The 26,670-nt window shown below is 42.3% G+C and overlaps 1 protein-coding gene across 1 annotated transcript in view; it reads left to right on the top strand.

The window, feature by feature from the left end:
- Positions 1 to 26,670, top strand: part of IL31RA (interleukin 31 receptor A) — a 79,579-nt gene that overhangs the window by 40,317 nt on the left and 12,592 nt on the right. Inside the window, exons 10-12 of the mRNA XM_088469449.1 lie at positions 14,445 to 14,546; positions 14,664 to 14,816; positions 18,029 to 18,166. Of these exons, the coding sequence (XP_088325575.1) occupies positions 14,445 to 14,546; positions 14,664 to 14,816; positions 18,029 to 18,166 (393 nt within the window). The remainder of the gene's footprint in view (positions 1 to 14,444; positions 14,547 to 14,663; positions 14,817 to 18,028; positions 18,167 to 26,670) is intronic.

Genomic DNA, 26,670 nt, shown 5'->3' with positions numbered 1-26,670 from the left:
AACTCTAGGGGGTATATTTACTAAAGTGCGAGTTTTTAGAAGTGGAGATGTTGCCCATAGCAACCAATCAGATTCTAGCTATTATCTTCTAGGATGTGCTAAATAATTGTTAAGTAGAATCTGATTGGTTGTTATGGGCAAAATCTCCACTTCAGTAAATATACCCTTAAAGTTGTTACCCATGGTGAAGGTAGCCAATTTGTATTGGCTTAACCAACATGTATAATAATGGGAAGTAGTCGGCATCCCGGCATGCGGGATTCCGACGGTCTTAATACCGGCACCAAAATCCTGACAGGTCGGGAACCCAGCACCAGTATCCCGACCGTCTGCACCCCGAAAATAAGTATTGCGGTGCAGGGGGAGGGTAGCGTTAGCTAGCGGGGTTAGGCACTAGGGGGAGGGTTAGGGTTAGGCACTGGGGAGGGACGGTTAGGATTAGGGTGCTCGGAGGTTAAGTTTAGGCACTAGGGGGGGAAGTTAGGTTTAGGGTGTGGGGAGGGGAATAGAAAAGTACTCACCGTTAGGTTCTATGGGTGTAGGGATCTTGGCTGTCGGGATGCCGCTCTCGGTTTTCTGACCAGCGGCATCCTGACAGCTGGGATATCATACCCAGCCCCATAATAATACAGCCTATGGGGGGGGGGGAATTTAATTGTACGTGATGGACTCGATGTGCTGTTCCAGAATGGCACATTGCAGCTGCCAGCATCACAAGTTTTCCTTGGCACCTCGTAGAGGTGGCCGATATGTGCACAGCAGGGGCAGAACTATGGGAGACAATGGAGGCACCTGCCGCCAGGCGCCAGCACTGAAGGGGCACCTTCTCCATTAGTATAACAATGGGGGGGATGTCCGCGCTATTATGACAGGGAGAGATTGAATGTCTATAGGGTATATCACGAGGGCTGCCACAGATCAATGTGATCCCTTCCAAGATCACAGGAATAGCAATTTACGTATGTGGATATGATCTTGTAGGGCGCACCTGGTGATCTATACATACTAGAACGTTGAGTCTGTTTGTTAGAGATGTGATATGTGTGCTGTAAAGGATACAGGTGTAAAATGGATAGATGATTATACCATGTAAATAAGTATAATAGGCAAAATATTTAATATCGACAATACAGAATGTGACAGGTATGGACAACATGTAACACTATGAAAAGATAAGAATATTTGCAAACAGTATATAAAGTTCATTAAGTCACGATGTGTGGAACTCCTGAACAGCGTGTGACAGCAATTACTGTTTCTCTTACAAAAAACTTTTTTGATATGCGCAGAATTCAGTAAATACAATGTCTCTATAGGAAATTCTGATGGATGATTTTGCACTGGTATGGGGGGAGCTCCTGTATCTCCCTTTGTCAATGTCAGTGCTCCATGATGCAGTTTGCAATGGTAAAAAAATATATTTTGAGTAAGTCCAGTTTGGAAGTGAAACTATGTTGCCAGGTGGTCAATGGCAAAGCCTGATTGCTTATATGAATGTAGTTAATATTAGACGGTGAAATCTGTAACTTTAAGGTGCGCGCACCTCCTACCTTGTCCTGGTCAGCCCTGCTTGCAGGTTTGCAGATTTCAACTTGGCTAGATGTACGTGCCACCTCGTATGTGTTCTTTTTGTAAAGTTAGCATAAAAAGATTCGTGCTGACAGACTTCTTACTTGTGTGGTCCCAGTGGCACCGGCGGTGTGAGCGGCAGGTCCGGATCCCCCTGGTAGAGCTCTTACCACTGGTCCGTGTTTACTGTTGCTACTGTGATGTTAGCTGGCGCTGTTGAGCGTGAGAGTCTATGATCAGCTAAGACGTCTGATCGATGTCCCTACGCGTTTCTCCCAGGTGGGCTTCGTAAGTGACAATGATTGTCTTGCTGTTTGCATAATGCTTCCTTTAAGGATAGCTTAATTGCACCTCAATTAAAGCATCGTTGTGTCTTTTATTAAATAAAAGAGATCAGATGTGCTGTCTCTGAATGTGTCTCTTATTGGCAGTAGTAATTGTAATTCTAAAAATGATGGGCTTTTTTAAGGAAAAAAAGAGCCACTTTCAAAAAATCGGTGGATTTTTCACACAGAATACAATAATATGAAAATGGATGACCTAACCAACAAGAATTAAAAACAGAGGATTTAATTTTGAAAAGACAAAATAGTCTGAAGGTTCCTTTGTCCATACAATCTGCCGTGACACTCCATATTCATTATGGTTCCTGCAGGATATTCCCATATGATATACACACGAGACCAAGGTATCGCCAAACTCAACAGTACACCTATTCTGTAGAACCTATAAATTTTGATGAACAAATACAATGATTGTCATTTACCACTTCAATTGTCCCTTGTCCAAACTCTTATCCAGTGTCATTAGCCATATGCAATGGTTAATATGTTCTATTTAAACAACTTTGTCAATTCTTGTTTTATTCTATTTATTTTTTGCTTAGCATATTTTAAATTTTTTCAACTACACCTATTCTGATGTCTATATCTCTTTCAAGTCACGTAACTTAGGGAATCTCCCTTTTTTTTCCTTAAAAAAGCCCATAATTTTTAGAATTGCAATTACTACTGCCAATAAGAGACACATTCAGAGACAGCACATCTGATCTCTTTTATTTAATAAAAGACACAACGATGCTCTAATTGAGGTGCAATTAAGGTATCCTTTAAGGGAGCATTATGCAAACAGCAAGACAATCACTGTCACTGACGAAGCCCATCTGGGAGAAACGCGTAGGTCTCATCGATAAAACGTCTTCACTGACCACAGACTCTCACGCTCAACAGCGCCAGCTAACATCACAGTAGCAACAGGGAACACGGACCAGTGGTAAGAGCTCTACCAGGGGGATCTGGACCTGCCGCTCACACCATCGGCGCCACTGGGACCACACACTTAAGAAGTCTGTCAGCACGGATCTTTTTATGCTAACTTTACAAAAAGAACACATACGAGGTGGCACGTACATCTAGCCGAGTTGAAATCTGCAAACCTGAAAGCAGGGCTGACCAGGACAAGGTAGGAGGTGCGCGCACCTTAAAGTTACAGATTTCACCGTCTAATATTAACTACATCACCACTGTTAATTCATATAAGCAATCGAGCTTTGCCATTGACCACCTGGCAACATAGTTTCACTTCCAAACTGTACTTACTCAAAATATATATTTTTACCATTGCAAACTGCATCATGGAGCACTGACATTGACAAAGGGAGATGCAGGAGCGGACCTACTCCCCCCATACCAGTGCAAAATCATATATCAGAATTTCCTAAAGAGACATTGTATTTACAGAATTCTGCGCATATCAAAAAAGTTTTTTGTAAGAGAAACAGTAATTGCTGTCACACGCTGTTCAGGAGTTCCACACATCGTGACTTAATGAACTTTATATACTAATGTTTGCAAATATTCTTATCTTTTTATAGTGTTACATGTTGTCCATACCTGTCACATTCTGTATTGTCGATATTAAATATTTTGCCTATTATACCTATTTACATGGTATACTCATCTATCCATTCTACACCTGTATCCTTTACAGCGCACATATCACATCTCTCTAACATACAGACTCAACGTTCTAGTATATATATAGATCACCAGGTGCGCCCTACAAGATCATATCCACATACATAATGTGCACCTTCTCCATTGGCCACAATATATCCACCCCACTTAGAGCTGTAAACATGTACCCGGAGTGTACCGTCACGGCTGACCGATACATGTCACCTCTTCCTGGCACCTGAGAAGCTACCATAACCAGGGCTGCCGAGAGAAATCCTGGGCCCCGTTACAGTAACTTCCCAGGCCCCCCCCCATGGAGGGGGTGTGGTCACAGCATGTTAGGGGCAGGGCTGCACACACATATTATCATACAATATCATACCTCCTAACATTGAATGAACTGCACTCGAGATATCCCGAAAGGGGCGTGGCCTAAATGTAAAGGGACGTGGCCTAGCGGCACGTCCTTTTTGCATCACTGCTGACTGCGATCCCTCAGGCCCCGCCTGCCGCTGCCGCATGGAGCCATTCTGCCTTCTGGTGATGAAAGCCTCGCGAGATGATGATGTCATCATCTCATGAGTGCTCCGCAGCGGTGCGGCTGCAGCCTGTAAGTAGTGACACACTGTCTGCGTAATTGACACACAGACAGTATGCGATCATGCGGAGACAGAGACCCATCCAACCACTCCCCCTGCCATGCCCCGGGTAATCTGCACCTGCTCCCCCTCTCTTGGCGCCCCTGCGTGTGAGTGCCGCCTGGTCTTTTGTCATGGACACATGCATGCTGTACCTTACTTAAGTAAGGCACCCCGGAATTTACATCATGGATCCAAGACTGCCCCTCTACATGATATTAATATATATATATGTATATATATATATATATATATATATATATATATATATATATGTGTGTGTGTATATATATATATATATATATATATATATATATACTGTATACACACACACATCTATATATATATACAGTGGTACAGTGGAGCAAAAAAGTATTTGGGCAGCCACCTATTGTGCAAGTTGTTGCACTTTAAAAGATGAGAGAGGTCTGTAATTTCCATCATAGGTACACTTCAACTGTGAGAGACAGTCAGATCAAAAAAATCCGGAAATCACATTGTATAATTTTGAAAAATTTATTTGTATATTCTTACGGAAAAAAAATATTTGGACAAACAAAAAGTTTAACTCAATACTTTGTAAAGTAACCTCAGTTGGCAATTACAGAAGTCAAATGTTTCCTGTAATTCTTGACCAGGTTTGCACACACTGCAGCAGGTATTTTGGCCCACTCTTCAATGCAGACCTTCTCCAGATGTGTCATGTTTTGGGGCTGTCGCCGGGCAACACGAACTTTCAACTCCGAACTTTCTATTGGGTTGAGGTCTGGACACTGGCTAGGCTAATCCAGTACCTTGAAATGCTTCTTACGGAGCCACTCCTTAGTTGCCCGGGCGGTGTGTTTGGGTTCATTGTCATGCTGGAAGACCCAGCCACGTTGCATCTTCAATGCTCTTACTGAGGGAAGGAGGTTTTTCCCCAAAATGTCACGATACATGGCCCCATTCATCCTCTCTGTAATACGGATCAGTCATCCTGTCCACTTTGCAGAAAGGCATCCCCAAAGCATGATGTTTCCACCCCCATGCTTCACAGTGGGTATGGTGTTTTTGGGATGCCACTCATCATTATTCTCCCTCCAAACACGGCGTGTGGAGTTTATACCAAAAAGTTCTATTTTGGTCTCATCTGACCACATGACATTCTCCCAATCCTCCTCTGGATCATCCAGATGGTCACTGGCAAACTTTAGACGGGCCTGGACATATGCTGGCTTAAGCAAGGGGACATTTCAGGCGCTGCAACATTTGAATCCATGACGACGTAGTGTGTTACTAATGGTAACCTTTGTGACTGTTGTCCCAGCTCTATTGAGGTCATTGACCAGGTCCCCCCGTGTAGTTCTGGGCTGATCCCTTTCCGTTCTCAAGATCATTGATACCCCATGAGTGGAGATCTTGAATGGAGCCCCTGGTCGAGGGAAGATTGTCAGTGATCTTGTATTTCTTCCATTTTTTAATAATTGCGCCAACAGCTGATCTCTTCTCACCAAGCTGCTTGCCTATTGTTGAGTAGGTCATCCCAGCCTTGTGCAGGTCTACAATGTTGTCCATGGTGTCCTTAGACAGCTCTCTGGTCTTGGCCATGGTGGAGAGGTTGCAGTCTGACTGTTTGAGAGTGTGGACAGGTGTCTTTTATACAGTTAACCAGTTCAAACAGGTGCCATTAATACAGGTAACGAGTGGAGGATAGATGAGCTTCCTAAACAAGAAGTAACAGGTCTGTGAAAGCCAGAATTCTTGCTGGTTGGTAGGTGTCCAAATATTTATTTTCCGAAAGAATATACAAATAAATTGATTAAAAATCATACAATGTGATTTCCGGAATGTTTTGTTCTAATTCTGTCTCTCACAGTTAAAGTGTACCTATGATGGAAATTACAGACCTCTCTCATCTTTTAAAGTGCAACTACTTGCACAATGGGTTGCTGGCCAAATACTTTTTGCCCCACTGTGTGTATGTGTATATATATATATACATACATACATACATACACATATATATATAATGGTAAACTGCCTCCCGGCGCCCGCCGGGTATATAATAGTAAAGTACAATAAAAAAGTGGGTTGGGGGAAAAAAAAAAAGTACAACAGTTTGCTGCGGGCGGCCCGGGCCCAGGTAATCCGTACCCGCCCCCCCCCCCTCTCGGCACCCCTGACCATAACCATATACTAGGGCTCCGACCTAACATGAGTTGGTTTCCCCCCCCATCAAGAGTATCAGAAGGGATCCCCACCCCACATCAGGTGGCTTTCGGCTCCATCAGGAGGACTCTGAGCCTCATGCTAATTGCACTATACAGGTCACTATCTTTTCTGTGACTAACACATTGCTGTATATACCAGAAAAAGGGGACGGGGGACAGGGGTATCCTCCAAATTTACTTTAGTAAATAGGCTTAATAGAAAAAAATTCACACATTCTATATTGGTGTTTTCTGTATGGATAGATAGATATGCACCATGGCCAGACATTGCAGAGGGAATTGGTATGAAATACCGCCGGCCGCGGCAGCCCGACAGGAGTAGAGTGCGACGCAGCGGAAGCCCGACAGCGCTGGAAATCCCGATCGTGGATAGGTAAGTACTTATTAACCTAACCTAACCCTAACCCTCCTTAGGGGTGCCTAACCCTAACTTCCCCCCTCTAAATGCCTAACCCTAACCACCCCCTTCCCCGCTGCCTAAACCTAAGTCCCCCGGGGGGGTGCCTAACCCTAAGTTCCCCCCCGGGGGTGCCTAACCCCAACCCTCCCTCCCCCTAGCCTAACCCTCCCGGGGGGGTGCCTAACCCTAAGTCCCCCCCCGCGGCTGTCCGCTTGCGGCGCCCGGCATCCCTACGATCGAGATGCCGGGCGCCGGTCTCCCGGCGTCGGGGAAATGCGGGCGTCTACATCTAGACGCCCGGTATTTCACCCTTGCCGGGAAATGGCAGTCGGGAAGCCGGCTGCCGGTATTTAGGCAGTCAGCTTCCCGATTGCCTCCCTTGCAGAGATGCCCGGCGTCACATCGCATTGAGTTGAATTCCCCCCTTATATACTATAAATTAGTGATATCACTGAAGCCTGAGCCTTTTGTGCTTCGTGCGATGATCATCTAATTAGTTCCTAGGGGCAAATTTACTAAGAATCGTGTCCAGCCCGTGTCTGTCAGATTCTAATCACGATTTTTTGGTAAATTCCTGTATTGTATTCCTGTCCAGGGAAAGTACTGCCGTGTTCAGACGATGGTGTATTCATTTCTAGTTGTATTTTTGGGCGCATTTTAACTTCAAAATCAGTCGCAATCACCTCTAAATATACAGAAAACACCTCTTTTTTTTTTTCTAAGTAAATTCCTGTTTCAAAAAATAGCAATTTACCCCCGTTATTGCAATCTCGGACCAACACGATTCTTAGTAAATTTACCCCCTAGTGCAGTGGTTCCCAAACTTTTTTTAATCACGGCGCCCTTTAGTATCAGCATTTTTCCACGGCACCCCTGGGCCAAAAGTTTCTTATTGAGAAATTCAGCAAAAAATTTAGTAAGTCAAATTGTGCTTAAATTGCACTCTTAGGCTCAGTTATGTGGTAGGTGACAGGGCTGCGCTTCTTTTTGTACACATTTTTTGATTGGCAGCCAGTAGCACTGGTTTTACCTATCACACTGACTAAAAATAATTTTATTTGGTACTGGACCACCAACCCGAGGCACCCATGCAAGTACCCTGAGGCACCCCAGGGTGTCATGGCACTCAGTTTGGGAACCACTTCCCTAGTGTACTGATCAGAATTAATTTTGGTTCAGCCCTGGAAATGGCTGCCCCTGGTGTGTGTCATAGGTGGCATGACTCTGCCAGTTGTGTGTGAAAAACACCTTCCTAATTCTGAGCATTGTGTGAAGTGAGCAGAGTTTCCTTTATGACCTGCTTAGTTAAAAAGAAATTATACACTGTATATTCTTTACTTCATTTACATCTTTAGAACATGTGTGACAGAATCGTTCACTGTTCATAATTTGTCAGTCGTCTTAATTCTTGTTCAGAATTTTTGCAAAGACAAACCTATCTCTGCTGATTATTATGCAGCAAGTGGGGGTACACTTCTCTTTTGATAACCGTAAGTTTTAGTTTTAATACGTTTTAATGCGACTCTTTCATCCTCATCATTTATTTGTAAGGTGCCAAAAATTCCTCATTGCTGCAGAGCCAGTATATAAATTACACAAATACAAATCAAACATAGTGGATCATGTATCAAACCTTGGAGATAAAGTACCTACCAATGAGATTCTAACTGCCATTTTACATACTGTGGGGGAAATGTATCAAACACAGCCTGTAAATGACAGCTAGAAGCTGATTGGTTGGTACTTTATCTCTCTCCACTTTATCTCTCTCCAAAGTTTCATACATGTCCCCCAGAATAGCAAATCATACTCAAATGCATCATCCAAACACAGATATAAATAGCACATATACAGTGCATCCAGAAATTATTCACAACGCTTCACTCTTTCCACATTTTGTTATGTTACAGCCTTATTCCAACATGGAATAAATTAATTTTTGTCCTCAAAATTCTACACACAATACCCCATAATGACAACGTGTAAAAAGTTTTTATTTTTTTATATTTGCTAATTTAATAAAAAAAATAAACTAAGAAATCACATGTACATACAGTTAGGTGCATAAATATTGGAACATTGACAGAATTTTCATATTTTGGCCTCTATTCACCACCACAATGGCTTTGAAATGAAACAAACAAGATGTGCTTTAACTGCAGACTTTCAGATTTAATTTGAGGGTAATTACATCCAAATCAGGTGAACGGTGAAGGAATTACAACGGTTTCTATATGTGCCTCCCACTTTTTAAGGGGCCAAAAGTAATGGGACAAACAATCCTAAATCAAACTTTCACTTTTTAATACTTTGTTGCAAATCCTTTGCAGGCAATTGCCGAAGCTGGTTTAGTGGCTGAGACAGAATCAGTGTAAAATTAGCTTGGAGCGACGCCATCTTGCGAATGGCAACCAGACTCCATCTTAAAAATAAGAATCTGCAAGACGCCATTTTGCGACCAACACCATTTTAAGTTACAACTCACGAGCTAAGTACAGATGGCATTGTTTTTGATAATCTTTTTAGAAGCCATGACAGGCCCATTCTGGGGACAACCTTGCATAGAGAAATACCAAAACAAACACAGTATCAGTTAGCAACTAGAAAAACAGCTTCCTGAGAAAAGGAATTAGAAAAGAACAATACACCAGAAACTGTGGGTGTTTTTGCATGTAAATGGAGAGACTCCACATGTGGACAGGTGTAGCTGTGGCAATTGTAATATGGCCCATTACATCCAAATCAGGTGAACTGTGTAGGAATTACATCGGTTTCTATATGTGCCTCCCACTTTTTAAGGGGCCAAAAGTAATGGGACTGTCAACTCAAAAGATATTTCATGGACAGGTGTGGACTATTCCCTTGTTATTTCATTATCAATTAAGCAGGTAAAAGGTCTGGAGTTGATTCTAGGTGTGACATTTGAATTTGGAGTCAGTTGCTGTCGACTCTCAATATGAGATCCAAAGAGCTGTCACTATCAGTGAAGCAAGCCATCATTAGGCTGAAAAATCAAAACAAACCCATCAGAGAGATAGCAAATACATTAGGTGTGGCCAAATCAACTGTTTGGATCATTCTTAAAAAGAAAGAACGCACCGGAGAGCTCAACAACACCAAAAGACCCGGAAGACCACGGAAACAACTGTGGTGGATGACAGAAGAATTATTTCCCTGGTGAAGAAAAACCCCTTCACAACAGTTGGCCAAATCAAGAACACTCTCCAGGAGGTAGGTGTATATGTGTCAAAGTCAACAATCAAGAGAAGACTTCACAAGAGTGAATATAGAGGGTTCACCACAAGATGTAAACCATTGGTGAGCCACAAAAACAGGAAGACCAGATTAGAGTTTGCCAGACAACATCTAAAAAAGCCATTACAGTTCTGGAACAACATCCTATGGACAGATTAGACAAAGATCAACTTGTACCAGAGTGATGGGAAGAGAAGAGTATGGAGAAGGAGAGGAACTGCTCATGATCCAAAACAGACCACCTCATCAGTGAAGCATGGTGGTGGTAGTGTCATGGCGTGGGCATGTATGGCTGCCAATGGAACTGGTTCCCTTGTATTTATTGATGATGTGACTGCTGACAAAAGCAGCAGAATGAATTCTGAAGTGTTTCGGGCAATATTATATGCTCATATTCAGTCAAATGCTTCAGAACTCATTGGACGGCGCTTCACAGTGCAGATGGACAATGATCCGAAGCATACTGCAAAAGCAACCAAAGAGTTTTTTAAGGCTAAAAAGTGGAATTTTATGCAATGGCCAAGTCAATCCCCTGACCTGAATCCGATTGAGCATGCATTTCACTTGATGAAGACAAAACTGAAGGGAAAATGCCCCAAGAACAAGCAGGAACTGAAGACATTTGCAGTAGAGGCCTGGCAGAGCATCACCAGGGATGAAACCCAGCATCTGGTGATGTCTATGCGCTCCAGACTTCAGGCTGTAATTGTAAGGATACTGGATTTCAACCTCTATACGCACCTACCTATACCTTCTAAAACCTCCATATAAACCTCTAAAATTGACTCTATTTGCATACGCAGTCATACAGTAAAATAAAGACTTTAGACCTTGAACATGTGTTTCCAAAGCACAAAGTATTATTCAAGTAAAGTACAGTCAGTTACACGCTGTGATCTAAGTACAATTTAGCGCAAAGAATTCTACAGACCTAAGATACAGTTATACATACGCACACGCTCTGGACCAGATACCGGCATCAGCAAGAAACCTCCGTCAATCAGCAATCAGCAAGAAGACTCCAGACTGGGGTCACAACACACACATTTATACCCTTACAGAAACAGACAACACAATAGAGAGGTTTGTTGCTGATCCCATTGGTTCCCATTGCGGGTGCATCTGTTACAGGATATTTAACAGGTTGATTCAAATGGACACAGGTCAGCCTCCGACAGCCTATTGTCTCCTCTATCCCCCCTGCATGCAAATCTAAGCTGTTAGTTTCACAAAATACATTTTGATGCTTTAAGTCTCTACGGTCCATAAGTTGAGAATGCATGTTGTGATCTTCACACCGATGATACCAGAAAGCTGTTGAGAAAGTGCAGATCAGTATAATACCAAACACGGCTTACTTATCATGTATTAAACCTTAGATACCAAAATAGTCTTTATTTCACAGCATTTGTAATGAATAAAACTTGGATCTTATACTTTAAAGCTATGGAACCTTTTGTGTGAGTGTGCATTATGTAAGTATTAGGGGTTTGGGAAAAGACCATAGTTAGGTTTATATGATTTGGGGCAGATGTGCACGCATGCAGCTAATGGAGCATACACACGGTCAGATTTGTCAGATGAACGATTTGAACGATTTTACCAAAGTTTTGAACGATTGAACGATTTTTTACTGCATTAAAATGAATGGAATCGTCCAAGTCTGACTGCAAACACATCAGATGTCAAATATTGTTATCTGACAAACGGGAACGCGCATTGTTCATCGTCCATCGTTCAGGCATGTCAGATATGTCAGATCTTCCTTCAGATATGAACGACTGAACGATTTTTAAATCGTTATCGTTCACATCTGAAGGAAAAATCTGACCGCGTGTATGCACCATAATAAACAGCGTTTGCAAGCAGGATATTGTGCATTCGCTAATGTGCGTCATGTGATTCTATTTATGATGGATTTAATAAATATATATATATATATACACATACATACGTACATATATCTAATTTCTTACTAACATTTTCAAACTGCAATGCAAATGTGTTATGGGTGCCAGCCTGTCTGAAAAAGAGCAGATTTAATTCAAGTGTCTGGGCCATATTACAATTGCCACAGCTACACCTGTTCACATGTGGAGTCTCTCCATTTACATGCAAAAACACCCACAGTTTCTGGTGTATTGTTCTTTTCTAATTCCTTTTCTCAGGAAGCTGTTTTTCTAGTTGCTAACTGATACTGTGTTTGTTTTGGTATTTCTCTATGCAAGGTTGTCCCCAGAATGGGCCTGTCATGGCTTCTAAAAAGATTATCAAAAACATTGCCATCTGTACTTAGCTCGTGAGTTGTAACTTAAAATGGCGCTGGTCGCAAAATGGCGTCTTGCAGATTCTTATTTTTAAGATGGAGTCTGGTTGCCATTCGCAAGATGGCGTCGCTCCAAGCTAATTTTACACTGATTCTGTCTCAGCCACTAAACCAGCTTCGACAATTGCCTGCAAAGGATTTGCAACAAAGTATTAAAAAGTGAAAGTTTGATTTAGGATTGTTTGTCCCATTACTTTTGGCCACTTAAAAAGTGGGAGGCACATATAGAAACCGTTGTAATTCCTTCACCGTTCACCTGATTTGGATGTAATTACCCTCAAATTAAATCTGAAAGTCTGCAGTTAAAGCACATCTTGTTTGTTTCATTTCAAAGCCATTGTGGTGGTGAATAGAGGCCAAAATATGAAAATTCTGTCAATGTCCAAATATTTATGCACCTGACTGTAAGTATTCACAACCTTTGCTCAATACTTTGTTGATGCACCTTTGGCAGCAATTACAGCATCAAGTCTTTTTGAATATGATGCCACAAGCTTGGCACACTTTGCTTTGGGCAGTTTCGCCCATTCCTCTTTGCAGCACCTCTCAAGCTCCATCAGGTTGGATGGTAAGCGTCGGTGCACAGCCATTTTCAGATCTCTCCAGAGATGTTCAATTGGATTCAAGTCTGGGCTCTGGCTGGGCCACTCAAGGACATTCACAGTTGTCCTGAAGCCACTCCTTTGATATCTTGGCTGTGTGCTTAGGGTCGTTGTCCTGCTGAAAGATGAACTGTCGCCCCAGTCTGAGGTCAAGAGCGCTCTGGAGCAGGTTTTCATCCAGGATGTCTCTGTACATTGCTGCATTCATCTTTTCCTCTATCCTGACTAGTCTACCCAGTTCCTGCCGCTGAAAAACATCCCCACAGCATAATGCTGCCCCCACCATGCTTCACTGTAGGGATGGTATTGGCCTGGTGATGAGCAGTGCCTAGTTTCCTCCAAACATAATGCCTGGCATTCACGCCAAAGATTTCAATCTTTGTCTCTCATGGTCTGAGAGTCCTTCAGGTGCATTTTGGCAAACTCCAGGCGGGCTGCCATGTGCTTTTTACTAAGGAGTGGCTTCCGTCTGGCCACTCTACCATACAGGTCTGATTGGTGGATTGCTGCAGAGATGGTTGTCCTTCTGGAAGGTTCTCTTCTCTCCACAGAGGAATGCTGTAGCTCTGACAGAGTGACTGTTGGGTTCTTGGTCAGCTCCCTGACTAGGGCCCTTCTCCCCGATCGCTCAGTTTAGATGGCCAGTCAACTCTAGGAAGAGTCCTGGTGGTTCCAAACTTCATCCATTTATGGATGATGGAGGCCACTGTGCTCATTGGGACCTTCAAAGCAGCAGATATTTTTCTGTACCCTTCCCCAGATTTGTGCCTCGAGACAATCTTGTCTCAGAGGTCTACAAGACAATTCCTTGGACCATGCTTAGTTTGTGCTCTGACATACACTGTCAAGTGTCGGACCTTATATAGACAGGTGTATGCCATTCAAAATCATGTCTAAACAACTGAATTTACCACAGGTGGACTCCAATTAAGCTATAGGAACATCTCAAGGTTCAGTGGAAACAGGATGCACCTGAGCTAAATTTTGAGCTTCATGGCAAAGGCTGTGAATACTTATGTACATATGATATCTTAGTGATTTTTTTTTTTATTACATTTGCAAAAATCTCAAAAAAAACTTTTTACACATTGTCATTATGGGGTATTGTGTGTAGAATTTTGAGGACAAAAATGAATTTATCCCATTTTGGAATAAGGCTGTAACATAACAAAATGTGGAAAAAGTGAAGCATTGTGAATACTTTCCGGATGCACTGTACATGTATAATATCCATGAAAATAAACACCGAAATCTCAGCTACAAGTTAAACATGACAAGTAGATTTAAGATAGACATAACAGATATGGTAGAGGGGCACTGTTTACTGTCTGGAGAATGATTGATTTAAAAAAAAAAAAAAAAAGGCTGCTCCCATACCTAAAATCATACTGTGTGTATACACAATGTTATGCCAATGTGCTCAGTGTTTTTATTGCATTATTTGAGCAATATCTGTACAATTGTTTCTTGTATTGCCTTTCTTCCACAGGAACCTTTGAACCCTATAAATGTTACAGAGTTTCAATTTACCCTATATTAGCGGAAAGGGTGGAAGCTCCTTATACAAAGTATTTTTATTACAAGGAAGGAGGTATGACCATATTTTATTAGTCTGACATTATTCCAGCTGTAATATGTGTACTATACACAGGGTGACCTGTACAATTCTAGGCCAATTAATGTATTATATGTCCTGTATTAATTACAGCTCCCCTTCGAGGACCTATTGCCAAAATAGAGAACGTGGGCAAAACTGTGGCAACAATAATATGGGAAACAATCAGTCAGGATGAAGCAAATGGAGTTTTAACTACATTTAGTATTGTTTATAAATCTATTAATGATCAGTTACATGAGTCTGGTAAGTAGATTTATTTATCCAAAAACTATGAGTTTGCTTACAAGACCTCCTGGGTGTCTAATAAGCGATGTGTGATTGTCTACATATTTGTTGCCTGAACTTTTTGCATTTCAATATTTTTTTTTTCCAATTTCTTTAGTTTTGTTTATGCAAATATCAAATATAATAGACTTTACTGGGCGGGGATTATAGAAACAATGGACCTCATTCAGAGTTGGATGCAAAAATAATGGCTAAATGCATCTGGGGGTATACTGTATTTACAAAGGTTCAATTTTGTTTTCTGTTCAATTTGTCATTTGATTTTGGTTCAGTTTTTATTAGGATTTACTAAAGCCCAACTCGATTGTCAAATCAAACAGGAAAATTTATTTCATGTGAAATCGATTTGAAGGATCCCTTCATTTACTAACGTTCGTTTTGCAAATCGACTGAAAAACGAACACCAAATCGAAATGCAAATTCTCAAATGAATAGAAGAGCTTCATTCTTCTATTTTGCATGAGCAGTTCAATTTGACACAGATGCCTGCATACATCTGTGAGATGCATGAATGTATCTTTCCGTAAAAAGCTTGTAAAGTGTTTATTTAAAAAAAAAAATTATGTGGGGTGTCCACCTAAAAGTACAACCAGCCCCGGACTTTTCACAGCCAGTCCGGGTTGTGTAAATACAGGGGGAAAATTGCGCAACCAGCACAAGGCTCTGGTCCTGTCCTGATTCTGGAATTACAGGGGGAAAAGAGCGTAGGGTTTCCCTGTCATTTCCACAACCAGCACTGGACCCTTTCTAGTGGGGGATAATGTCATAGCCATGGAAACCCTATCCCCGGGTTCACCGGCCAAACTTTACCCCTGGCCGCTAGTCAGCCCAGGCCGGGGATCCCTGGACCCCCCAATAAAGGGGTCCCCCTCCCCAGGGCACCCCAGGCCTAGGCTGATACCTGGGGCTATCCCCGGCACCCGTGGGTGCCAGGTTGATAGTGTAAAAGTGTAGTGTAAAAAAAACAATAAAGGAGACTTTCCACAGTAGACTTTATGGGTATATTTACTAAAGTGTGTTTTTAAAAGTGGATTTTTTGCCCATAGCAACCAATCAGGTTCTACGTATAATATATCTAGCACCTTCTAGAAGATAATAGCTAGAATCTACACTAATAGCTAGAACTACACTTCTAAAAATCTGAACTTTAGAAAATGTACCCCTAAAATTGTTACCCATGGTGAAGGTAACCAATTTGTATTGGCTTAACCAACATGCATAATAATACAGCTTATGAGGAGGGGGAATTTAATGGACGCGATGGACTGGTGGACACGATGTGCTGTTCCAGTACAGCACATTGCGACTGCCAGCATCACAAGTTTTCCTTGGCACCTCATAGAGGTGTAAGAGAAATCTTTTGAAGTTGGCACTACCATAACTGGCCGATATGTGCACAGCCTGGCATTGCAGCGATGCTCGGCATCACGCTGAGTTGAATTTCCCCCTTATTCCCTATGAATTAATGATATCACTGAAGCCTGAGCCTTTTGTGCTTCATGCGATGGTGATGTAATTAGTTTCTAGGGGTAAATTTACTAAGAATTGTGTCCAGCCCGTGTCTGTCAGTTTATTTTTTTAAAAATAAATTTGGGAATTTACCAAGCTCTTGTGTTTGTCAGGATTGCGTTTCCCGATGGTGTATGTGATTGTTCCACCTCCCCTGAGATCCCCGACTTGTGCTGACTAGCGTTGGGTTTTAAAGCTTTAGCCCGGGGAGATCCGGTGAGAGGGTCCCCTGGCTGTCACATTACACCCCAGCTAGATTTGAGTCCGGTGCTGGTTTTAAAAATAGGGGTAACCCCATGCATCCCCCCACCCAATTTTTAAAACCAGGGCTGGCTCTAGGAGCCCAGTGCTGGTTCCTAAAATACGGGGGAACCCTACACGTTTTTCCCCCCGTATTTTTAAAACCAGGACTGGTTCAGGAGCCCAGGGGGAGTTGTGCCCCCCTCCCTCCCCCTCAAAGCATATCAATTTTATTTTTAACATTAACTATTTATTGAACACCAAAAGGCAGAAACATACACAGATCATACTGATCTGTGTATGGTTCTGCTAGACACCCTGCTCAGGAGGGGGTCTACTAGTAAGCTTTATTTTTATACTGCGTTTGGTTTTATTACACCCGTGATTCTAATCACGATTTTTTGGTAAATTATTGTATTGTATTCCTGTCTAGGGAAAGTACTGACGTGTTCAGACGATGGTGTATTCACTTCTAGTTGTATTTTCGGGTGCATTTTAACTTCAAAATCAGCCGTGATCACTTCTAAAGATACAGAAAATAGCCCTTTTTAAAGTAAATTCCTGTGTTTGGAAAAATTTCAATTTACCCCTGCTATTGCATAGTGGGCGGTGGGTGCCGGGTTGATAGTGTAAAAGTGTAGTGTAAAAATAGAAGTGTAAACATTGTCTTTACCAGTAGAACTGCAGGTCCCAGCAAGCCTCCCCCGCATGCTGGTACTTGGAGAACCACAAGTACCAGCATGCGAGGCATTAATGGCCCGCTGGTACCTGTACCTGTTGTTCACCTGTAAAGAAATGTTAAAAGAAAGACAAGACACACACACCGTCACAGTATAGCTTTAATACACACTCACACATTCTCACCTACATTACCTGGACCGGTCCCCTTCACTCTGTAGGTATCCTTAGTCTTCACAAAATAAAACAACGTAAATACCGACCTATGAACTAGGTACCATCCTTGAAGTATGGTACTTCCTGAATGACGGGCTCAGACGCGACACTTCCCTCTGAAGTGCTGTGATTGAGCGTTCATTGGCTGAGAGAGGTCAGCCTCCACCTCTCTCAGCCAATGAACGGTTCCCACCATTTGTGCAGAACACGCTGTGGCCTACCAAAGGCCTGGCAATCTTTCACTTAAGGAAGTGGTGTATTCTGTGCATTATGGTTTCCTATCTTCATCTATGGGCGCTGCACTGTAGGAAAGACATTTTTAGTACATAATAGAAAGTATTAATTTGAATTAATTAGTGACTAAACAGGTTTGTCACTGACACTTCCAGTGAGTAGAGGCATGTAGGGTGTTCAGAGGAGCCTGTAGGGGAGTTTTGGAGTATATAAATTAAAACTATTCGTGCCAGTGATAACAACTGAAGATTAGGAATAATGCATTGCATGTTTCTTTCTTTCGCTAATTCTAGTTGTTACAGTGGATAGTCATGTCTATAGATACACGCTACAATTGCTGCCAAATACTCTATACACTGCTTACATTGTAGCAAGTACCCTGGCTGGGAATACAAGTGGAGCATCTGTTGAGTTCCACACAAGGAAATATAGTAAGTCATTTCCAAATATTTGTATCTAGTGTGGTACAGGATAAGTATATTATATGCTGTTTAAATCACAACAGTACAACTTAATATGTGTACCTTGATTCAAAGTAGTTTAGTACCACCACCTTTGGTGCCTGTTGAAGTTAAATTCCTGTAGGTGATTCTCAAGCCGCATACACACTAGACTATTTTTATGAACAATATGGACGATAACAATATCGTTCAACAATATATCATTCAGTGTGTATGCAGTGACCGACCAACGATGCGTGCACCCGCAGGTCGTTTACGACGTCTTTTGTCGTCCGTACATGCAGGCAAATCTGACGATATCGTCAAGAATGGCCTGTTCAGAGATGTGGCAGGATGACTACACTGAAATATATCTTTAAAGAGAGATTTCCGTGTGTACACCCAATATCATTTGTCCTGCACTACAGAAAGTTCAAGGGAAATCTTTCACCATTATCGTTCTTACAGCTCATCGTCTAGTGTGTATGAGCCTTCAGGTTTTTTGTTCCTGCATCCAGTAATGGAAGCACCAAATGGAAAATACAAACTCTGTGAATCACACAGCTGAACTCCTATTTGGTGCACTCTTATAGCAAAATTTTATAATTTAAAACATAACTTTTAATAATTATCTATCTATCTATCTATAATAAAAATGTAGGTTTTTTTGTTGGAAGAAAACACTGGCGCAACCCAATATAAAGCAGCCAATACACGTAACCAGCTGTCCTCACCAAGAACAGCTAAAGAGGAAATACACAATGCAAAAAAATTTTTTTTGGTCACATATATCCGGCACTAATCAGTTGTTTCATATCACTCAAATGTAACACAATAAAATTCTTTACAGTCTTTCTTATTTCATATGTATATCGTATATTGGATTTCAGTCCAAAAATCTGTTGCTTGTTGAAATAATTTCACTCCCAACGATATATAGAAAAGAGGGGAAAAAAAGAAAAAAAAAACTATATAGTGTAGTGATTTTTCAAACTTTAATAACATATACACTTACAAACAGACATAAAATTCAGACTTTCTGCTATCATATATAGCTAAGTCTCACTTGTTCTGAGACCATTTAAAATTAATAAAGAAGACAGTATATAATGCAGGTACTGCCACATTCACAGTTTTTTTTTAAAATGTATCCAAAAATGCTGTCCACGGTCACAGGATTTTACCAGCAGATAGATCCCAGCTGTGACCGTGGACAGCATTCAGAGGCTTAAAGGGAGCTGGGCTGCATATCCGGATATTCTCCCATCTATACTCTGCATTATATACTGTCTTCTTTATTAATTTTAAATGGTCTCAGAACAAGTGAGACTTAGCTATATATGATAGCAGAAAGTCTGAATTTTATGTCTGTTTGTAAGTGTATATGTTATTAAAGTTTGAAAAATCACTACACTATATAGTTTTTTTTTTTCTTTTTTTCCCCTCTTTTCTATATATCGTTGGGAGTGAAATTATTTCAACAAGCAACAGATTTTTGGACTGAAATCCAATATACGATATACATATGAAATAAGAAAGACTGTAAAGAATTTTATTGTGTTACATTTGAGTGATATGAAACAACTGATTAGCGCCGGATATATGTGACCAAAAAATTTTTTTTTGCATTGTATAATAAAAATGTGTTAATATACAAATATCCAATGGAAAATACCAGAAACAATTTAGGCTCGCTACTTGAGACGAAAATATATGATAATCTTTGAACACCTATTTATAAATATCATGAAGAAAGGACTATAAGGGGTAGATGTACTAAGCTTGAGACATTATGAAGTAGAGAGAGATAAAGTACCAACCAATCAGCTCCTAACTGTCAATTTTCAAACAAAGGGGCCCCATTTATGAATGCGATACAACCTTTAGCACTCCCTAAAGGGGTTATGTACTCCTTTCAATATTTAACAAACAGCAGTAATCTAAGATCACCGCTTTTGTCACTCTATCGCTCTCGCCAGTGATACTGTCCTCATTGCCTGCAATGGGGACCTGGCAGCAGCTTTTCCGGCTTCAGCGAAGCCTCCCAGGCACTGCCGAGTCCTCGCCGTGGGAAAGTGTCATGCGCATAGACTGCCAGCAAATGAGCAGAAGACGCCACTGAGGAGGGGGATTGTCACTGGACTGTAGTACTAAACGAAATATGCTGCTAGTAATAAGGTATGTTCATAAATGGGACCCACAGCCAGTGCCAGATTAAGGTCCACATGGGCCTGGAGCTGAAATTTAGGAAGGGCCTATTGTGTGCCGCTGCAGGGGGTGTGACAAGCGCTGTGGCGAAACCCATACAAAAGAAAATGGGGGACATTTAAACTACACACAGATCGGCCATAACTCATAATTCATGGCCTCTGTTACAATGAATATCACAGTGACAGCCATATAATACAGAGCATCACAGTGACCACCATATAATACAGAGCATCACAGTGACCACCATATAATACAGAGAATTACAGTAGACCACCAGAGCATTGCGATGAGTGCCATATAATACAGTGCATCATTGCCCATCATATAATACACTAAGGGGCATATCCAATTAGCCGTGGGGTATCACCCGTGGCTAATTATCGCGTTGGTCGGGATTCAGTTAGCGGGGATTCCACACGCCGGTGTCCCCTAGATCTGTTGCGTGAGTCCCCGCTGTCAAACTTTACCTCGCACCTCATGTAGGTGCGAGGTAAAATCCGTGTGAAGCCGGCTTATTCGGCCTCGTGCGAGAGGGTATAACACACTGATTCCGCAGTTCTCGCAGGGAAAAAGCTATTTAATTGAATAGCTAATCCCAGAGTCGCGGGACTTTTGCCCGGCAATTAAACGCGGATGAAACCCCGTGGCTAATTGGATATGCCCCTAAGCGTCCAAGCGACCACCATACACTACAAAGAACATTGCCATGAGTGCCATATAATACAGAGAGCACCAACGACCACCACAAAATACAGAGGACATCATAGCCATACACTATGGTCCCTGAAATGGGATAAATCAGATTGCTGCATTATACAGATCTGCCAGCAGCTAGCTAAGCCCTGTCTCCGCCTAACTCTTCCATCCTTCACTCCCGCCTCCCTCCATACTATTTGTACCACAGCCAGTGTGTCACAACAGACACATTGGGCCTGCGGCTGTGCTGTAGTGGAGCAGAGCTGATTTAGGAGGCTGACACAGCTGCGGTACACGGTCTGCGACACCTCTGAAGGGTGATGATTATTGATCATTACCACCCTTCACTGATCTTTGTGTGGAGATATATATATATATATATATATATATATATATATATAATATAACAGCCGGGATATCATATCCAACACATATATAGTGTTGGGTATGATATCCCGGCTGTCTGCATACCGCTGGTCAGAATACCGACAGCCAGAATCCCGACACCCATAAAAGCTAACAGTGAGTAGTTTTCTATCCCTAACCCACCGTCCCCGATGCCTAAACCTAACCTCCCCCTCCCCGCACCATAAACCTAACACCCCCTCCCCAGTGCCTAAACCTAACCCCCTCCCCTAGTGTCTAAACCTAACCTCCCCCTCCCCGCACCCTAAACCTAACACCCCCTCCCCAGTGCCTAAACCCAACATCCTACCCTAGTGCCTAAACCTAACCTCCCCCTCCCCGCACCCTAATCCTAACCCTCCCTCCCCGGGGCCTAACCCTAACCACCTCTTCTAGTGCCTAAACCTAACCTCCCCCTCCCCGGACCCTAATCCTAACCCTCCCTCCCCGGGGCCTAACCCTAACCTCCTCCTCTAGTGCCTGAACCTAACCTCCCCTTCCCCGCATCCTAAACCTAACACCCCCTCCCCAGTGCCTAAACCTAACCTCCTACCCTAGTGCCTAAACCTAACCTCCCCCTCCCTGCACCCTAATCCTAACCCTCCCTGGTGCCTAAACCTAACCTCCTCCTCTAGTGCCTAAACCTAACCTCCCCCTCCCCGCACCCTAATTCTAACCCTCCCTCTCCAGTGCCTAAACCTAACCTCCTCCTCTAGTGCCTAAACCTAACCTCCCCCTCCTCGCACCCTAATCCTAACCCTCCCTCCCCGGGGCCTAACCCTAACCCTCCCCCTAGTGCCTAACCCTCCCACTGCACACAAATACTTACCTTTGGGATGCCGACGGTCGGGATACTGGTGCCGGGATCCCAACCTATTGGGATTTCGGTGCCAGTATTAAGACCGTCGGCATCCCTCACGCCGGGATGCCGACTATATCCCCATATACTGTGTATGTATGTATGTATATATATATATATATATATATATATATCCACAAACTGCCGGCACTCAATAATAAATAAACAGTCCTCCGGTGCACAGAGAGTGCCAGTTCTTCTTTGGATACGGTGTGTAAGGAGAACACGCGGTCACAAACTGATGACCCTTAACATCACCTGATCGCGGAGTAAGATGACGCGTACTACCGGAAGTGGGGCAGAATTTGCCGATTTCAAAGAACACTCCAAACAGGAAGTGGGGCATAACGAGTGATAATTCAAAACTCGGGACTTATGTGTATAATAGACTTACTTTCATTTTTTACACTCCATTCTATTCTCCCCGATCTATGTATTCTCACATTCGTTACATAAATATTATCAGTATTTTCCTGATTGTAATACCGATCAGAGAAACCGGAAGTGACATCACAGGAAGTGTGATTAAGTCCACGACCACATGCAGCTAATTGTGGTTGATTATTTTGGGGGTATAAGTATAGCCACAGTCAGATGTTTGTCTCCATTCCCTTGAAGAAGTCCGTTATTGACGAAACGCGTTGGGATCCTGCACCCCACCTGACCATACCCTCCATATATATGAAATAAGATAAGCTTTTCAATTTTTAACAACTGTATTTTATATTTATTTCTAGAATATTTTTTTAGTGTCATTATGTCTTTCTATTCATGTTTTTATGTTGATTGTATTTATTAAATTGGTATTTTTATAAATACTTGTTTATGGTCTAGAATGATTTGATAGACGTATATATTGCTCATTTTGCACATTCATTTAGTGATTGTTTGCACATTTATTGCACTTTAAAGCACTTTAAGGCGCTCTGACCTAACCACATTGTTCTCACATATATATATATATATATATATATATATATATATATATATGCACAGACACATATACATATACATACATGGATAGGTAGATAAAAAATCAGGAGGCATTCAAGTCGTTTTCAAATAAATTGAAAATGGTCCTTTATTAGGTTTACAACAATTTGAGAGTCACTCTGTTGTTACGGACAAGCAATGCATACATATACACACACATACATACATACACACACATATATACAGTGTGTTTATGTGTATATATATATATATATATATATATATATATATATATAATATATATATATATATATATATATATAAATATATAAAATATAGTCCTGCATCAGACCGGCACTCCACGTAATATGATTAGCTTTGCCGGGTGCCCCCACAAATCAGATGGATACACTGCATATGGTGCGGCACTCACGGACGGAGACAGAGCAATAAGTGGTGAACACACGTAATAAATTACGGACAAGCAATGCATACATATACACACACATACATACATGCATATACACACATATACAGTGTGTGTGTATGTGTGTATATATATATATATATATATATATATATAAATCACTGACAGATTGTCCGGCACTCAAAACTATAACGCAACTTGCCTGGGTGCACATGCAGAGAAGGTGATGCATACAGTGGGAACGGCAGGCACTCAGCAGGACCAAATAGCTTCACAATAATAGAGCCAGACGGAGCCGGTATCTAAGTCAACGTTTCAGCAGTCACGCTGCTTTTATCAAGACATACATAATACAAAAGACAAATACATACATATATAGACTCACCCAGTGTCCATCACCAACACGGGAACCCCAGCTGCCGCGCCGCGCGATGACGTCACCACCTGGGACACACCAGCGCTCGTGCATGCTGAGGGGGCGTGGTTGCACCCGTGCCATCACCATGGCTACAAGACAATAACAATACACATAGTATGAAACAGAGAGTGTGCGAAATCACACCAAAATGCCTAAATAGAGCGATCTTCAACAAGATAATGTAAATAACATCAAGGCGGTCTTTAAGTACAGTGATATAAATGTAAATATAAATGACATCAGGGGGTGGTGCATTTGTCACACAACAGAGTCTGAAAAAAACAGACTGATACTATCAAACATGAATGATACAAAATACATTTATCACATGAGATGATGTAAGGTTATATATATATGCACACACACACACTAATACATACAGTACACATACACACACATATAATATATATATATATATATATATACATACATACATACATACACAACTACACACATACATAGGTGCCAGACTTTACACACCAACCTGTGGGAAGGTACTTTGTGTATGCATGCTGGTTTTTTCCTTATGGCTGGTGGTGGCAGCAGCTCGGCCTCTGCGCTCCACCCGCAGGGCTGACTTTTCTCATCATGTCTGTGCCCAGAACTCTGTTGCCGAGGGAGGCAGGTAGGGGCACTGGGGGATGACATGGGGACCAGATCTTCTAGGGAACACACAGGGACGCTTTAGCACTACATGGGGGCGGGGCTTCATCAGCATGGGGGCGGGGCTTCGGATTGCATGCAGAGACTATTTGGCTGGCCATGGGACGGAGTTTCAGACGGTCTGGGGTGGAGCTTCGATGTGGAAGGCCGATGTGGGGAGGGGGGACGGTGAATGATCGGTGCTCCGGATACTTTAAGTGCAGTGCAGACAGTCTTGACAGGTAATTTTTTTTTTTCCTGTCTGCACTGCAGAGGATGCTGTGGGCCTATTTTCAAGGTGAGCCTGGAGCTGTAGCTCCACCCGCCCCATTATTAATCCGGCCCTGCCCACAGTCTGTAAAATGACAGGTAGGAGCTGATTGGTTGGTACTTTATCTCTCTCCACTTTATCTCTATCCAAGGCTTAGTACATGTACTCCTTATAGTCACAAAATGTCAGTTGTAATTTTCAGTGGATGCAGCTTAATGTATTATCAAACATCAATATATACTGCATCATATTTAACAAAAAAATACTCAAAAAGATGGAGAACTAGCCAAGAGCTTGACATTGACAGAGAAATTATACATTAACAATGATGGAAACACTGATATAAAATGTGCAGACCACACTAGGGACCTCATTCAGAGTCGGTCGTAAGGGAAAAGGGGCCGGATATGCAAATGAAGCGCTCACTAGTTGCGTCATTAAGATGGGATCATTAGCTGGACGAGCGAGGGGAGGATGAGGCCGTAAGACTAAAAACCCGCCCCCTTCTCGTTCGCAATACACGTCATCTCCGGCCATATAAGGATTAACCGAGACCATCGGGAACCATCGGAGCTGGTCGTAGAGCTTAAGGTTGACCATATCCTCTCTTAAGCACTACGAGTCAGTGTAATAACCACCCATGTCACATGTGCCATGACACTACTTAGTTAATTATGCACTCCCATAAAACACTGTTTGCATAGTCAGGCACGCCTGCGTTCGGATCTACACTCCCCCGTTCACAAGCACCTTCCCCTGTTACCACCCACAAACGCCTCATCCTGTCACTCAAACTAACGACCTGGCCAAGTTGAAGGAGAGAAAAATTTCCGATCGCAACAGCTAGTTTGCACACGCGCATTGCGAAACTTACACATGCGCTGTTTTGTGAAAATCGCTGGGTACGACCGAGCGGCCTCTTACGGCCGACTCTTAATGAGGTCCTAATTTCTTGGAGAGTGAGTCCAATATGGCTGCCAACCCCTAGTACAGTTACTGGCAGTCACTAAACTTACTATTAGATTTCAGAATTTACCATACCAAAGACTTTGGATCCAAACAGGGTTACAAATTCCCATTGTAAGTCACTGTTAGGGGCGTATTTATAATGGGTGCGCCGCATACCCTGCACCCATACTTTTTATACTTTCCTCTCAAGTCCCACGTTGGCCAGAGTAGCGCTACTCAAAATGCCTGGAAAATGGCCACCGCAGTAATTTAGGCGCTTTGCGAATGTGCAGTAGGGAAATTGGTGGGAAAATGGCTGCTGCGCCATTATCCCGGTGTCCTGCTCATACGCAGTAGACTCTGGGCACAGACTACAGACTAGTCTACTGCTGCTGTCAGTTTGCTGTCGGCGACCGGGGAGAGAAGAGGTGGCCCCGGACGGGGAATGTATACGGGCCCCCTCCTCTCTTAATGCGCCCCTAGTCACTGTACTGTTTTCCTCTAGATGTTACTCCTTTAAATTTCTCATATAGGGGCCTATGTATGAAGCTGTTTTTTTGTTCATAAAATGATGAAGAAAACTGCAGTTTCTGCACAATTTTATGAATTGTTTCTATGTACTACTGGCACAATGCAGGAGATTTCACAGATATCTCCAACAAAGTTCTAACTGGCACCGCAGATC

Source organism: Taudactylus pleione, unplaced genomic scaffold (genome assembly GCF_031769625.1).
Source record: "Taudactylus pleione unplaced genomic scaffold, aTauple2 ptg000092l, whole genome shotgun sequence".
NCBI classification, from domain to species: Eukaryota; Metazoa; Chordata; class Amphibia; order Anura; family Myobatrachidae; genus Taudactylus; species Taudactylus pleione.
This window is presented reverse-complemented; position numbering and strand designations above follow the sequence as displayed.